Source organism: Stylophora pistillata, chromosome 1 (genome assembly GCF_964205215.1).
Source record: "Stylophora pistillata chromosome 1, jaStyPist1.2, whole genome shotgun sequence".
NCBI classification, from domain to species: domain Eukaryota; kingdom Metazoa; phylum Cnidaria; class Anthozoa; order Scleractinia; family Pocilloporidae; genus Stylophora; species Stylophora pistillata.
This window is the reverse complement of record NC_142519.1, coordinates 6,562,125-6,578,247: the sequence shown is the minus strand read 5'-3', so window position 1 is coordinate 6,578,247 and position 16,123 is coordinate 6,562,125. Positions and strand designations below refer to the sequence as shown.

The 16,123-nt window shown below is 39.0% G+C and overlaps 2 protein-coding genes and 1 long non-coding RNA gene across 4 annotated transcripts; 2 read left to right on the top strand and 1 right to left on the bottom strand.

The window, feature by feature from the left end:
* The first annotated feature begins 509 nt into the window (after positions 1 to 509).
* On the top strand, positions 510 to 10,833 carry LOC111335960 (endothelin-converting enzyme homolog). The gene is made up of 16 exons (XM_022941969.2): positions 510 to 1,671; positions 2,394 to 2,456; positions 2,782 to 2,985; positions 3,712 to 3,836; positions 4,239 to 4,461; positions 5,000 to 5,098; positions 5,716 to 5,793; positions 5,928 to 6,031; positions 6,221 to 6,279; positions 6,394 to 6,445; positions 6,874 to 6,941; positions 7,338 to 7,462; positions 7,627 to 7,692; positions 8,256 to 8,351; positions 8,606 to 8,682; positions 9,388 to 10,833. The coding sequence occupies exons 1-16, from the start codon at positions 853 to 855 to the stop codon at positions 9,485 to 9,487; spliced, it is 2,358 nt and encodes a 785-aa protein (XP_022797704.2). The 5' UTR covers positions 510 to 852; the 3' UTR covers positions 9,488 to 10,833.
* Positions 9,098 to 10,465, bottom strand: LOC148741016 (uncharacterized). Its single transcript, XR_015991554.1, has 2 exons — positions 10,102 to 10,465; positions 9,098 to 9,790 (listed from the first exon to the last, which is right to left on the bottom strand). It is a non-coding gene; the product is annotated as an uncharacterized LOC148741016 (long non-coding RNA).
* A 2,086-nt stretch (positions 10,834 to 12,919) lies between the features above and the next one.
* On the top strand, positions 12,920 to 15,688 carry LOC111335961 (filamin-B). Of its 2 annotated transcripts, none has more exons than XM_022941971.2 (2): positions 12,920 to 13,250; positions 14,920 to 15,688. In XM_022941971.2, the coding sequence occupies exons 1-2, from the start codon at positions 13,221 to 13,223 to the stop codon at positions 15,382 to 15,384; spliced, it is 495 nt and encodes a 164-aa protein (XP_022797706.2). In that variant the 5' UTR covers positions 12,920 to 13,220; the 3' UTR covers positions 15,385 to 15,688. The 2 variants fall into 2 exon arrangements, with proteins under 2 accessions (XP_022797706.2, XP_022797705.2); XM_022941970.2 differs by having other exon boundaries at positions 12,923 to 13,250; positions 14,917 to 15,688.
* The last annotated feature ends 435 nt before the right edge of the window (positions 15,689 to 16,123 follow it).

The window sequence follows — 16,123 nt, the reverse complement described above, 5'->3', positions numbered from 1 at the left end:
TTTTTATGAAAACCCGCCACATCTATTTGGCAAGTTACCATTATAATTGGGACAAAACGGTTTTTTTTTTTCTTTTTCGGTGACCCTCTAACACGGGAAAAAATCTTCATAATCTTCTCGGTCAATTTTCAATTCATTAAATAAAACTTAAAAGCATCCACCCGCGCCGAATTTTAAAGAGCATAAACCAACCTTGTCTCTTTGAAATTATTCAAAAGGCACGCCAAATGTGAAAAAACTGTTCGGAAAAACTATGTCATTTTCCTCTAAGTTTACTTATAAAGTCTGTCCTGTCTTGCCTAGCTTGTCATACACGTTTCCACCGAAAGTTTTCGTTAATTTAAAAGTCCGTCATATTCATGAAAGCATAACGAACTCTTTATCAATAGATGACCTGCCAAGAAGCTGGTACTGGTGAACGCCATCACCTAAACAAGCCCATGGCTTTGATTATCTCGACCAATCACATTACGGCGTTGAATACAATGCAATGATCTACGAAGGGGACGATGAAATGAAAATGTCGGAGTTTTCCTGACCCAGCAACAAAACGTTCTATTGAGAAAAAAATGTTAGTTTGGAACTTATGAGGAAAGTCACCACTAAGACTGATCTGATGTGATATATCACCTGTGACGAAAATAACTCGCGCCATAAAGTAACCAGACTAAAAATTGTCATTTCAATACGAGTTTTGATTGATTTTACAATCTGTGATTTGGTTTAAAGGACTTAGGGGGAGAAACAAGAATACTGATCCACGATTAGGACTTGGCCGGGCTATCCGTCAGTTATCGAGTTTAACTCGAAGTTGCACTGAGCTAGCTTTGTTTAGCAAGGAGAGATCCCACCATGGTTTCTACTTGGTCCACCGACATAAGATGGTCTAAGCTTCGTCAGTTTGAATACGGAGAACCCAACAACCACCTCGGAGAATTGAAAAAATCTTTAAACACAGCTAGCGACGAAAGCGACGACGAATGGTTGGCTCAGCTCGAGAGAGACTACGCCACAGCGAAGAGAAAACATCGAGCTTATTGGACTTCTTTGGAGAGAGCATTGACACTAGCGGTTATCATCTTCATTATTACTACCATATCTTTAGTTTTTGTACTAATATTTAAACCGTATAATATGGCCGTGGTATTCGGTGGCAGTGGACACAAACCGGACATCTGTGAGTCGCCAGGGTGCATAGCTGCGACATACAGTATTTTAAATCATCTTGACAAAAACGTCAATCCCTGTGACGACTTTTACAACTTTGCTTGCGGAAACTGGTTCAAGAGCAGTTTTATTCCAACCGGGCACTCCAAATGGACAGCTTTTCATCGAGTTTCGGACAACAATCTGATAATACAGAAGAAACTTCTCGAGAACAAACAGCTCGGCTTAAATGGAAGTTCTACAGTTTTGACGAAAGTGCGAGATTATTTTGCTGCTTGCATGAATAAATCCGTGATTGAAAAACGAGGCGCAGACCCTGTCAAGGAACTTATTCACTTTGTAGGTTCGTGGACGATAACCAACGCCTCAGAGGTTGGACCCTGGTCACCAGAGTCGTGGAATTTCGAGCAGGCCCTTAGTAGAATTCACAGATTGAAAAGTATGCCTTTGTTTTATATGTTTGTATCGGCTGATGACCGGAATTCGAGCCAAAACATCATACAGGTATGAAACAGTGAAATATTTTTGCTTTTAAGAGCAAAATTTTCTATCAATATTAATTACCTCGCGTCTTCTGTCTTCATCCTGTGGTCTAGGCTAATAACTAAGCTATTTAGAAAATTCATTGATGAAAGATGCTCTATGACTATCACTCCTCTCCTTTCTCGACTTTTTCGACGAGCCAAGTGGCCCATAAGGCCGGCGCTTAACTCCGGTTTCCGTAGCATAAAGCGACTAGGAGTATTTCTTCTCCCCACTGGATGGGATGCTAGTCCATTGCAGGGTTACCCCCAGCATTAAATTCACCGATACCTATTTAAACACCTGGGTTAAGAGAGGCACTGTGAAAGTAAAGTGTCTCGCCCAAGAACACAACACAATGTTCCCGGCTGGGGCTCGAACTCGGACCACTCAATCTGGAGTCGAGCCGAGTCCGGAGCCACCGCACCTCTCATTTTCGACTTTACCAGCCCAAAATGGATTCTCACGAATGAGGTGCTGATGTGCAGGTCTCACGGTTTTACGTACACTTTGTAGCCTGCGACTAAAATCTTGCCAAGTGATAAGATTGCAATTAAAACCTTTACGACGACAATTTAAGGAGGCTCAGGGAAACACAGGGTACCTTTCCTGTCGCTGGACTAACGCCTAAAACCCTCACTTTTTCAAGTATGTCGGGGTGGAGAAGTCAACTTTTAACTCGAACTTTTTCTATGCCTCCTTAGGTTCAGCAAGCTGGCATAACACTATCAGACAGAGATTATTACTTCCGGAATGACTCAGATAAGGTAAATATAAATTGACTTTCTGGCATGGGCAAATGCACTTCCAATTACTTCTGAAAGGGAAGTTAAAGTTACGGAGCATATGTTGTGCAGTCGAATCTTTGTGAACGTAACGGCAATTCGGAAAGAAGGAGAAGCGTCCGTCAACCTGTCTCGATTCCAAGATAAAAAATCGACATATCTAAGCTAAACATTTGATCTTCATCTTCAGTCCCCTTCTTTTTTGTTGATGTTAGTATTACTTAGTTCTCCATTAAAAAATAAATAATTTCCTTGGTAACAGTAAGTTTTTTTAGCCTAACGGTTACGTAATTGCTTGATTATATAGGTCTTGCAGGCGTACAAAGAGTTCATGGTCAAGGTGTGTTTACTCTTGGGAGGTGAAATTAACAGCACACGGCATCAGATGGAGGAAGTGTTTCAACTCGAAAAGAAATTAGCCAAAATTTACGAACCAAAAGATCGACTCAGAAACATGGAGCAGATTTATCACAAAATGACGGTAGCTGAACTTCAGCAGCTTGCACCAGCGGTAAGAAACCAGATTCAGCTCCTCACCCTGCAAATAAGAAACTAGTTGTACTTTTTATCTCGAGGGAGGGGAGAGGGGAGTCGGAGGAGTTTGGGGGGGATCATATGTTTTTCAGGGGGGACGTAGGAAGGATCTGTCGTCTCTTGTAGAGTATAGAGTGCGGACTAAAGGAAATTGACTGTCACAGAGGGGGGGGGGGCATTAGTGTGCTACAGGACCCCAGGAGGAGGGGGACCAGGTCGTTATATAACAATAATGGTGTTTAGGAACCAGTTGTTGTTTATCGTCTGGAAGGGGGAGGATTTTGCGAGGGGTTCAATTGGTTTTCAGAGGGAACGGAGGCGGGATCAGTTGTCGCCAACAGAGTATAAATGGGAACTATTATGTAGAAAATTGGCTACCAATGTAAGAGGATCATAATAATATTACTATCAATCGTGACACAACCAAAATCTTCCGACCCTCTCCCCTTCCTCCCTAGGTAAGTTTTAGATAGTATACTACTAGTCCTTGTCAGAAGAAGTAAGGCTAACTACGTTTCCCTTTCAGCGGACAAGTAAAGCCACCTAAAGGAATTTCCATTGTTAAATTTCCATTTATTTAATATATTTTATTATATTACGATACATGTTTTATGAGGGTCTAAACGGTAGATATGAAGGATAGAAAAACGTTTACCCACGATTATGTTGAATCGGTGTTAATTTTTTTGTTCATTCTCCTCAGATTTCATGGTTGGATTACATGAATGCGATGTTTAGCAGCCCGGTCACTCATCAGGAGTATGTGGTGGTTTATACCCCAGAATACTTGAAAAACATGTCGAATCTTGTCATTAGAACGGATCGAAGGTAATGATGAAGTGATTTGATAATCAAACAATCCTTTTTTAAACTCACTCGAGTACGGCTGTAACAGCCTTAAGTGGAAGAACTCTATTGCAGATCGTTTTAACCTGAACTTCTTTACTAGTTTTGGACAGCTCTTTACTGCTCCGTAACTGATAAGGTGAAAAATTTCAGAAGTTTAACATTAGCGGTTTTCAAAACTTTCAAGCGATGACGACAAGTCTCTTAAATTGGACGGGGGTAAGGAGAGGGCGGCCTAAAAGAAAGGAAAAGATAAATACTTTGTATTTAGTCTATGTCAACCAAAGCGAGGATGGGGCTTGCCGTCATAATTACCCTGCGCTTAATTATTAATCTGCTGACAAGAGCTTATAGGTGAATCTACTTTGTGCTTTCAATTTACAGGATTTTAGCAAATTACATGGTTTGGCATCTCATCAAGCCCCTAATCGGGGAATTGTCCAAACCGTTTCGTGATGCTTCGCTGGAATTGTTAAAAGTTGAGAAAGGAGTGGAGACCGGGGCTCCACCTTGGAAGAGCTGTGTCACAAAGACTAACTCGGTCATGGGGTTTGCTACAGGATACTTGTACATTAAGGAAAGATCAGGAAAAAATGCGAAGAAACAGGTAGAGGATATACTCATCTATTAACATTTCGAGTCGTCCGTGCAACGTCGGAAAATTCCGTGCTTTTTAATAAAGTTTTTTTCCTTCCCATCCTATGTCATTTTTCACCCATTTAGACTGTGGAGAAATTCTCAACTGAGTATCGAGATAAATCCGCGATTTCATTAGCTTTAGCCTCCTTCGCATTGTGACTGGTCAGGAAACTAAAACTAGCTACGTCTTCAATTGATCACTCGCGTTTTCTGCGCTTCATGCGATCAACTGCGCTTCAACGGCACTTCAACCGCACTTCAACTGCGCATCAACCGGATTCTTCTCGTCACTAGAGCTGGACCACATCATGATATCTCCCCTTGCTTTGAACGGCCACTGTGATATTCTCGGTTTTGTACAGGTCACCCAGTTGAAAAGCGCTCTAGCTGAAGGTCGGAGATACGATATCATGTGTAAATCACTTTAATTTAGACAATTATGGAATCTTTCAGCAGTAAGGTTGGGATATGATTTAATTTTTATCTCCTTGTTTTGCCTCAAATAGGCGGAAGAAATGATAACTGAGATCAAAGGGGCTTTTAAAGCAAATTTACCCCATGTGAAGTGGATGGACGAAGAAACGAGAGAGAAGGCTTTAAACAAGGTAAAGTTGGATGTGTCAGAGCTCAAGATGCTACGAGTGTGACGTTCGAGGAACATTTTGATTTGCACTCACGAGTTAAAAATGTTTAACGTGTTCAGTTTCCTCTAAATGTCTAAAGCACAATAAACTCTGACATACTTTTTATTGCTAATTGCAGCATGACAGGACGGAAAACGCGTGCACTGTAAGTACCTCCCGTTGCCTCATACAAAGCCTTAGAAAACTTTTCTAAGGCTTTGTATGAGACAACTTGAGGTAGTTACGGTGCACGTGTTTTCCGTCCTGTCATGTTTAACACACTCGTTCAACAAATCGTCTCGAAAAATCAGTTACACAATCAACGCGCTTCATTTTCCCACGAGTTGCATATCGTTGAGCCTGATCCAGGCATTCAGTTAGCAGAACGGAGCGAATAGTGGCGGGAGAGCGAAAACGAGGGAGGCTTGGGTCGAATGACGTAAAAAATTAGGTGACTTGACCCAAACCTCTCTCGTTTTTTCACTCCTTCGCTGCTATCATGCTGTCAAGTGATTTACTTCTAACTGTACGGCAGGAACAGATTGCATATCGTGACTAACGATAAAATGATTCTACTGCCATCTTCACTTCTTTTTCAGATTACGGCAACTTTCGACATGATCGGTTACCCAAAATGGATAGAAGATCCAGAAAAACTCGACGAATACTACGAAAATGTATGTTTTGATATTAAAAGTTAGCATTTTAAAGGAACCTTACCTCATCGAAGGATATTAGGTTTGGCTGCATTTGAGGTGGGGTTGATCAATTCAACTTGTGATATTCATTAAAATGTGCATTTTTTTTCCAGCTCACAATAGATTCCGAAAAAAGCTTCGAGAATTATCTAGAGGCCAGACGATTTTTCCACAATAAGTCCATAAACAGACGAGGAAAGCCAGTGGACAGGCGAGAGTTAGTGAAACTTTTCCTATGATTCTACCTTTGACATCATGGAGCGTTTTTCATTTTCGTTTATAACCACACACATTTAGGCCTTTCACTTTACTCCAGCTATTACGGAATAGATAGCGAATATGGTGTCCAATCATATTGCAGCAATCATGATGAAACACTAATTTGTGATATTGTTGCTTTTGTCAGATGGCATATGACTCCTGCCGACGTCAACGCTTACTATAACTCGCCAAACAATTACATAGGTTAGAAATCTTCAAATTTGGCTTTTTTGTTGCTGACTAAACGTTTGCCTGGTTTGGGTAAATGCTTTTATATTTTCATCCTTCATTTCTGAGTTATGTTATTTTTCTTAACAGCTTTCCCATCAGGAATTCTTCAACCTCCATTCTTTGATCCGCAATTTCCACAGTAAGTTCTGTAGATCTTCTTCGTAGCATTTTGATTTCTATGGCGATGAGATAATCGTCAGATAAGCTTTCCTTGAGCTTGCACACCGATTCCTTTGCATATTTTAGGCCATTGGCATTTATCTCTGTACGATATCTAACGAGAACACAGGAACGAGAAAGACTGAAATCGGGTGGTCAGCACTGTAGGACATTATTCTCGAGTTTGTTTCCATTACAAAGTAAAATAGAAGATTTCACACTGAATATTTTTCATAGCCAATCTCGCAAGAAAAAAAAAGTGTTCGTAACCGTTTTTTTTTTATTCCTTGACCATGGGGGTGACTTTTGGTTCCACTCATTCTTTCTTGCTTCCGGCAAGTTGTTTTGTACAAGTTGTGCGGTATGATCAGAAAGTGTTAACGTCCAACATTCTTTATCGCGGCGTAGGTCAGTTAATTATGGCGCAGTTGGAGTGGTAATGGGACATGAACTCACCCATGGATTCGACGATCGTGGTAAGTTTGTACGATAACCAAAACAGTCCTAGGGACACATTTAATAAGTAAACACTTTCCTTACCATCAACTGAGGCCATGTCTAAACTCATAAATTGCATTGACTTCAGTGAAGATTCAAACTTCTATTACATGGCTTTGATGAAAATCATCTGAAATTATAGCGTGCGAGCGCAAGAGAGAGGGAAGTTGGTGTGCCTTTTATTTTCCTCCCACGGTTTAAGGAAAATGTTGTTTTTGCCAAGAAAAGGGAATAATTTCGATATGACACCACGATAGCTTACAACGATAAACAGCTTGACATGGGGATTTATTATCACTTTTTTTCTTCTTTTCTTCTTAAAGTACGCTAAGAGTTTATGATGTTATTTATCAATCAAACCATATTGCTCGCAGGTCGGATGTTTGATGAACATGGTAATCTGGCCAGCTGGTGGAACAACCAATCAGTGAAAGCCTTTCAAGAACACGCCTCATGTATGGTGAAACAATATGGCAACTTCACTGTTGCTGGAAAGAACGTAAGATTGTCATTTTTTCCTCTTATGTTTCTCTGTTATGTGGGAAAGTGCATGAAAGATTTATGTTTTAAAAGATGAGCAACGAGTGAAAATTTTAATACATACTTGCATACAGCATCTTAAATTCTAATTTTATATGACCTTATCCTTTTTCCTTGCCGCAGGTCAATGGAAAGCAAACACTTGGCGAGAATATAGCAGACAACGGAGGGCTCAAGCTTTCCTACACAGTAAGTTTGTTCCTCTGCATGGCTGAGCGGTGTTAGTTAGATAAAATACAGCAGGTTATGCATGAGCGTAATTTTCTCAATGCATATGCACAGTTATTGTTGCTTGGTCGAACACTGGAGATTTTATCCGGAATTTCTTCAAAATCTAGGTAAAATCTTCTCAATAAAATTACCTTATGATGCTTCGAACCTTGAATGATTCAGAGGTCTTGCATCAATTCCTTCGCAGGTAGCCCAAGCTCGCACAAAGAGCCTCCGTTAAAATGCAAAGTAGTGTGTACGTTGCACAGTGGGCGAGATATAAGGATTTGTATGGGACTAAAACAGTCGCTCTCTCGGCCTAAAAATCTAACTAGTTTTTAATAGAAAAAAACAAAACACACAAACCTACCTCGCATAGGCGGTTTTTCCTTAAGTGATCGAGCCTTCTGGCCTGATTTAGGGCCGCTTAGCTTGGTGTTACTTCACCTGCTTTGCCCTCTATATTGGGATTGGGCTCGGGGTTCCGATACGTCCATGCCAATTCCTCTTTTGTCGAAATGTTCTTGTTGATTCATTTGTAGGCTTACCAGAACTGGGTCGCGAAAAAAGGCAGAGAGCTGAATCTACCTGGCTTAAATTTCACTCCGGAGCAATTGTTTTTCCTTGGATTTGCTCAGGTAAACTAAAGGTTATCTCTCGGCTGGATTTCGAATCTGAAATTATTATCAATGAAAACTTAATTTTTGAATTGATTAAAAGAGTGTAAGTCTAAATTTCACATTACAAGCTATACAGTTATCGAGCTTTGGAAGTAATATTATCAATCATGTTGAAGTAAACTTGGCAAATTTCGGGCCTATTTCTGATATATGTGTTTCATACATGTGAACGTTAATATCAACTTTCCGTTTTAACTCTTCATTCCGGCCAGGTATGGTGTTCAGCAAGTTCAGACGGGCGGGCCCAGCATGCTTTGCTGACTGATGTACACAGTCCTGAGAAAGTGAGGTGAGTTATGGATAAATGAGTCTCCGGGACAGTAAGTGTTTCTATCCCAGAGAACCGCTGAAATCCCTGGATGAAACGGCATTTCTTGAATTAAGACTTTAACATTGATTATCACACAATAAGTAAACGTAATAAAACTGCGTGGAGTCCAATTCGGTCTGTAATTATACGATTCATAACAAAAATTTGTTTATCACGGGTATGTTTACAGACTGAATTGGACGACGCGAAGTCTTATGACCGATTAATCAAGATTACAATTTCCGAGAAAAGAAGAAAATCCAAGCAATGAAAGAAAAGAAAAATTTGCATTAAAAGACTGACAATGATTTAGATAAACTACTTTGAATGTGAATGGCTGATGAACCGTAGTACCCGATAACAAACTTTATGATAACAACTTGGCAAGTGAATAAGTGGAAAATAGGAGTTTTATAATCCATTCATAATCAAAAAAATTGTAATTTTTATGATTAGTGCATGATATCGAACTTTTTATACTTGATTTTGAGTGAGAATCTTTGAGCAAGCAAGAGATAGGTATCCGGCATTAACGTGCGAATAAATGAATATCAAGTGGAAGGCCTTTTACAGGAATAACCCTTCTAACTGTATGTTTCAATTCCTCTTCACGCATATAGCAGTGACACAGTTGATTGCAATAAATATTGAGAATAATCTAACCGTTATGACATTATTTTGTAGGGTTCTAGCAGCAGTTTCCAACTCAAAGGAGTTTGCAGAGGCTTTTAATTGTCCTGTCAATAGTTCTATGAATCCGATAAACAAGTGTCATGTCTGGTGATGCTTTAAATTAAATGGCAATCAGGTTAAGAAGTCAATAGCAGTACAGCAATTCACAATTTCGCTGGGGACGTCGAATCACAGGTGCTGTGGTCCAAGGGTTCCACTAGTCCTTTGAAGAAGGACTTGCGGAAAGTAAACGGTCCTTGCTCCCACTTCCAAACACGTCTCGCGCTCATTGCCTTTCTGATAATTTTCCATGAGGCCACCGATTCTCCAAATTCTGATCCCTCTTTAGACGGAGAGATGGCATATCAAGACTTGTTTTAAGACCCGACCTCCAGAATCGATTCAGATTTCAGACCTGTCGAATTAAAGAAAATTTTGCCTGTAACATATATCTAGCTTATTTCCCATTCTCTCGGTGGCGGCACACACCGAGAAAGCTAAAGTAGGAAAGACCTCCCAACCCCACCCCCCCCCCCACCACCCCCCACCCCTTCAGCTGGGCTATTCCTTGTATTACTACTGTTATTATAGATTTTAAACTTATGAAACCAGGACTCTAACAAGGGCGATGGAGCCTGTTAGCTGATTGATTTTTAATTCGTGAAACGCAGTGAGTTACAAACTACACCCTAATAACATCCCTACATTTGAATCAATAAAACTTACGGAAAAAAGGTCACAAAAGCTTGCGAGATCTTTGAGGGAGGTAATACTTCTCTCGTATCGACTTAAAAGACAGGTAAAATATTAATGCACATTTCGGTTGAGTGTTGTCGAACCACTGAAACCAAAGTAATCACAACTACTAATCGGAAGAAAAGAAAAATTCCTTTAAAAGCCAATGAGAACTCAAAATGAAAACAAGATGCAAAATGCCTAAACCGCGGGAAAACACCTGCGACCCCGTCGTCATTAGTTTTAAATTCACATCTGATTGGTTGAGAGAGAGTCACCAGTCTTTTTGGACCAATCAGAGAGCGAATTGAAGCAAAAACAAAGCAACGCCAGATTACTTTCAATACTCAATTGAAAATTTTGCATTTTAGATTCTTTACACATAATACTTTGTCATCGTGTCCTATGATACTAGCATTTGTATTAAGTCTTCTGTAAAAGCTAATATTTACAAATGTGCTGTTCCCTTGTTATTTGGATTGTAGGGAAATCAAAGTATGACAAACGGGCAATTAATCACGTAGTAACATCTTTTGATATTGTAATTTTCAACTTGCCTGTGCGTATTATAACGTAATTTATTTACGCTTACCAGAGCTGACAACATTTGATGTATCCAACACTAACCATAATATAAATCTATATCAATACGAAAAATATTATCATTTGAGTTCATGCTACATTATCAGGACTGATCAAATAAAAATTGCGTTTAATTTTGTATGTTATTTTAAATACTACACTGTTGTTAATCTGAGGACATTGGATACGGCTTATCTTACCAAATCACTCCCATGCAAAATGTAAAGCGATGCAATGCTGCTAGTGGAATACACCGACAACAAAAAAAGGATCGAATTAATATACTGACAAACTCAATACTAATTCTGTCTGAGGTTAACCCTTTTCAAGAGATCTCTACCCTCACGACTCCTCACATATGAGGTTCACTGAGTTTTATTTTTTTTGAAAGAGTCTTTATCATCTTTAATGAGAGACGGAAAATAATCCTATGAATGAAAAAAAGGGCAAGGCAAATATGAGACACAGCGGGACCCATATTTAGCGGACGCCCTGTGTCAAAAAGCGGGTATGAAATTGATATCAACATAATCCGATCGTAATGTGCCGATAGGAGGAAAAATCAGGTACGATACACATAAAAGGTACTTTATGTGAACAATATTTGAAGTGTCGATGTTGTCCCTTCACAGTTTGCTATAACGGGTGGGTGGACGAATAATCACCAAAAGAAAGCCCTTTTGTGAAAAAAAGAAAATCTTTACGTCATATGGTTTTCTATAAATGTTAATCTTTTTTTGAGAAACTGTCAAGTTCAAATAGTGATAGTTGCGTTGTAACACCAGCAGAACATCAAAGAGGCAGGTTGGAGCACATTCTACAAGCGAAACACACCCTCCGTTGCAAACCGCAACTGAATAAATTTGCTTTTGGTAACACACCGAAACAGAACTTGAACGAAAAGATGTAAGATCGCAGAAGCTATTCGAAAACAATAAGCACTTTCTATATTAGATTAGGCACTGAAACGGGAGACGGGCGAATTACGTAAATAAATCATGTGTCAGGTATGAAATTTGACCACATTCGTCAACAGTCAATAAAATTTACATTAAGTTGGACACGTTGGTAGGATCCGGAATAATAAACGCTTAGCAAATTAGGTTCGTGAAATCAAACTCAAAGAGTTAACAAAGATATTACACCTTATAAGCCGGTTACAAAATTCGCCAAAGTTGCGAAAAAACCCATGTTAGTCAAAAACGAAAATGGAACTGAGCATTGAGACCGAACAAACTTCTTTCTCCCCTCAAGATCCTAATTAACAAATGGTAAACACCACAGCGTACACTATTGAGTTATGGATGCACGCGAAAGGATTGTAAACAGGGAGAAAAAGAGAAACCTCTGGAGCCAGGGTAGCTGTAAGTATCATCTTGGCTTGGTCCAGTCGCTTGCGATATTACCGCACGTCATCGAGATTTGATCAGTTTGAAGTAAAGAGCGTTGACTCATTTTTAAAACGGGTTTTTAGATTTCCTGGTGTTTATTCTCCTAACTTTGACACATTTTACCACCTCGTAATTAGGCTCAATTCTTTGGTTCAAGGATGTGCTTTAATTTCACTTTAGATCATGAATAATTCTAAGCAAAGGTGTTCGCCTTGCACTGATTTGTTATTCGCCACGGTTCTTACTTTAACGTTTTATTGATGCTCTGTCACGTTTTATCTTTTGCTTAAGATTCTGAATTATTTATAATCTTATTTCAAATCGACCACAATTAAGTATTCAAACCTTCGAGAAGGGAAGATTTTCAAATTTGTATGAATAAAACCACCAATTTTAATTTGATAGCCTCGGGCAAAATTTGGTATGTCTGAGGTAAAATTTACGAAATAAGTTCACATTAGCTTTGTTATGTTTATGTTTTTTCTTTTCATTCGATTCTAAAACGTTGATCTTTGTATCCTTTTCGTTTAAATTTGCGTTGAATTTCACGTTGAAAATCGAAGTGACCGCGTTGTTTCCTTCAATTTTATTTGATATTCAACTTATGTCAATATCCACGAACCAATTCCCAAGGGGCTTGTGTAATCAGCACTTAAAATAAAGCTTTTAAAAACAGATGTTTGCAGCCTTCACCTTAACCAATAGCAAGACACACAAGAATGTAAGCGCTTTCAAATAAATCTGCAAAATGAGTTAAATTATGGTTGATTCAATAAATTTCTGTTGCCGATTTAGTCACATTATTAAGACATGGTTTGTGTCTGACTAGAAAATGAAGGCCAGATACTTTTCTCTCCCGCTGAAAACTTTCTCTCAAATACATTTTCCTTTCAGTTCCGCAAGCGTTTTCAAATCAGCCTCACAAATTATATTCACTTATCAATTTTAATTTGACAGTTTTAAATTGCTGTTGGTTCGGAACGTTTCACAGGCCGCAATGTATATACATAATGAGTCAACGTGTTGTCTCAGGGATTAAAATTTTCGTCGCGAGCTGTCAAAGTCAGATTTTACCAACAATCAATAGAGACTAACAAGCAACGTAAATTTCCAGCCTTGGCGTCCTTTTACTTACTGATGGCTTTCTCTTGCAAATTTATGCCGGTGGTGAGTCAAAACATCCTTGCTATTATTGAAGACTAATCTAATGTAACGTGCTCTTCGAGTGAAAACGGTAGTTTCGATCCAGGAGAGAGAAAAAGAACTTTTATGGTGTTGTGCTAAGCCACACAACATGCAAATAATGACATTCATGGACAGGAAGATGAAACTCAGGTGTTACCGATTGGCTAAAAATTAAATGTACGGATAGAATTATTTTTCTTCGGCCAGTTTGTATCACAAATTGTAACTCGACCTGATCTGTTTGCAATTTGGAATTTTTTCCTAAAACGTTAACTGGATTGAAAACGAAAGCCGGATTCTTTATTTCAGCATGGACTTTAAAGGATTCGTGAGGCAAAATAGTTGTTTATTCTATTGGCATTGAATATCAAGTACAACATCAGATCGGAACAAGCATCTGATATTTAAACCTTTTCATACCTTCGGCTATGTTAGATGTATTTACTTAGAGGGTACGGAAACTAGGTTATCTAACGATTACCCATGAATTCACTCGTAGAGGGTGTTGTCAAAAAGTAAATTAAAATGAATTCTCCGACATGTTGAGACGGGAACGGATGAGAGGAGAGTGAAAAACGAAAAGATAAAGTTGTGGTTTTCGCATAGGAGGCAGACTTTTTAGTTTGTAATTTCGTGCTGTATGCTTTTTGAGAAGATTTCTCGAATTTGTGTTAAGGAAACACTAGAGTACAGAGCATTCTCCAAGAGAGGAAATGCTTTACTTACTGAGGCGACGAAGTTCCCCTTTTAGCTAAAGATCTCACGCTGACAGGTGGACCTTCCATTAATGAATAATCGCACTAAATCTTCAATGAATGCCGTGGAACGAGGCTCAAAAGATTGCAGAACCTAAAAGGGTTGCCTTCCAACGTACACAATTTTCTTTAGTACCTTTGTCGCGGTTTAGTTATGGCTGAGCAGTCGTTGATAAGAGTTTATTTTTTTTTTAATAAAAAATCTCCGCGCATATTTTTGAGACTTAATTGTCCCTTTTCCAAACGAAAGCGTCCCCAAGTTGGGCGAGAGTCATGTGAATCAAGAGTGAATAACACGGAATCAAAGTATTAACAGATTACAGCAAAAGGTTGAACGGTCGGCAAAGAGATATTTTAATTATCGAAAAAAATTACAAAGACGTTTGTCACGGCTTAATGCCATATCGACGATAGCAGTGTTCAAGAAAATATCTTGATATTCTTTTGCAATGGCTTTATCTCGAGGAATATTTCTGTAAAAAAAAAACCTTTTCGAATTTTTTGGTTGCTTCCAACTCTTTCATCGTGATCAATTCCTAAAATTGATATTTAAGTTTTAGGATATTGCATGTTGGTAAAGAATGTCCGAAGTGAAAGAAACGTGACACATTTGACCTTTACCAAAAGAGGAAGACAGTGAGTATTATAAAATAACTGAGATAGTGTAAGCGCTATCATTGGTCAAAACATTTCGTTTAGTGCAGCGGTAAACCCCAAAAATGGAAGTTCATTTCATATAAGCAATTGACCGTACTTTCTACTTGATTTACTAAGGTAATAAATCACTTGAGATGTGTGGAGAACACTCGAAAAGCTTATGAATCACAAGTCGGAGGCAGTCAATAGCCGGTAAATATCAAGTAAGACAATGAAATATTTGTATTCCTTCCCAGCAGTGTTTTGGCACCAATCGTGGCAGCAGAGAGAAATATGATTGCACGCAATGTTCGGTTAGCGGAGACGGCTTATCCCTGGCAATGGTTGGAGAACCGGCAAAGTTCATCCTACGAACTTCGGGTCCGGATCTTCTATACTTAGAGCTCCAAATTACCCGAATCGTGAATAAAGGGAGTGAAACTTCGATTTACTTCTCAGAGCCAATTCCTGTCGAATACGAATGCTTGGGAGAAAATATTCACAGCGTGTGCTACTACCCAAAAGAAGTAGGAGAATACCACGTGGCTGTCACATGGAAGGGAAGTCACGTGACAGGAAGTCCATTTGCTGTCAAGGTCGTTAAAAAAGTGACTTTCCCGGATATGGATGACTTCAAAACAGAAGAACAAGATAACAAGGATGAGGTGTGGAAACTTAGAGACGACATCAAGTCATCAAGACGACAAAGGGATAATGGGGTTTAAGATGTGTGGTACGGGTTTAAATTTACTGGTTTACTGAAGTAAGGAGAGACAAATCCCTCCTGTGGAGCAGGTTTAAGAGAATGAAAACAGTCAACATATTATAGCTTTGAATCTGGTAGCAAGGAAAACGAAAAGAATCAGGATAAAAAGATGAAAGTTGTTGTTTTCAGCTGTAGCCGGATTACAGAAACTCATTAGCATGGTCACGAAGTAGGCAATTTTATCATCTGGTTTCTCGGCAAGATAACTTATGAGAATACGTACAAAAAAATAGGGCATTAAATCATCGATGTTTGTGCAGTTATGAATGAGTTTAGTTATCTGGATCTGACCTTCCTTACTTTCACCCCCTAGGCCTCTTGCTCACTTTCCTTGACTTCCTTTTCCCTCCCCACATATATCTATATCTATATCCGAAAAACAAAATTCAGAATTTGACTTAAGAGAGCTGAGTGATATTTATGGATTGCTGTTTTGCATCAAAGAAAACAAGGTGTTCAGAACATTTTTTGAAGGTAAAGTTCATTGCCAAGAACGTTTGCTAGTAGAACAGCTTCAAAAATAAACTCCTTTTCAAAGTTCAGTCCTTTCTTGTTATTCGTTACTTATTGTTGGCAGCTGCAGGAAAGATGTTTGGATTCAAAATGAAAAAGTGACGAGTTTTCAGACGTACCTTTTACAACAGGCGTACAGCTGCAAAGCTGGGCGGGAAGGGTTTTCTTGTAAGAAAAATATACGA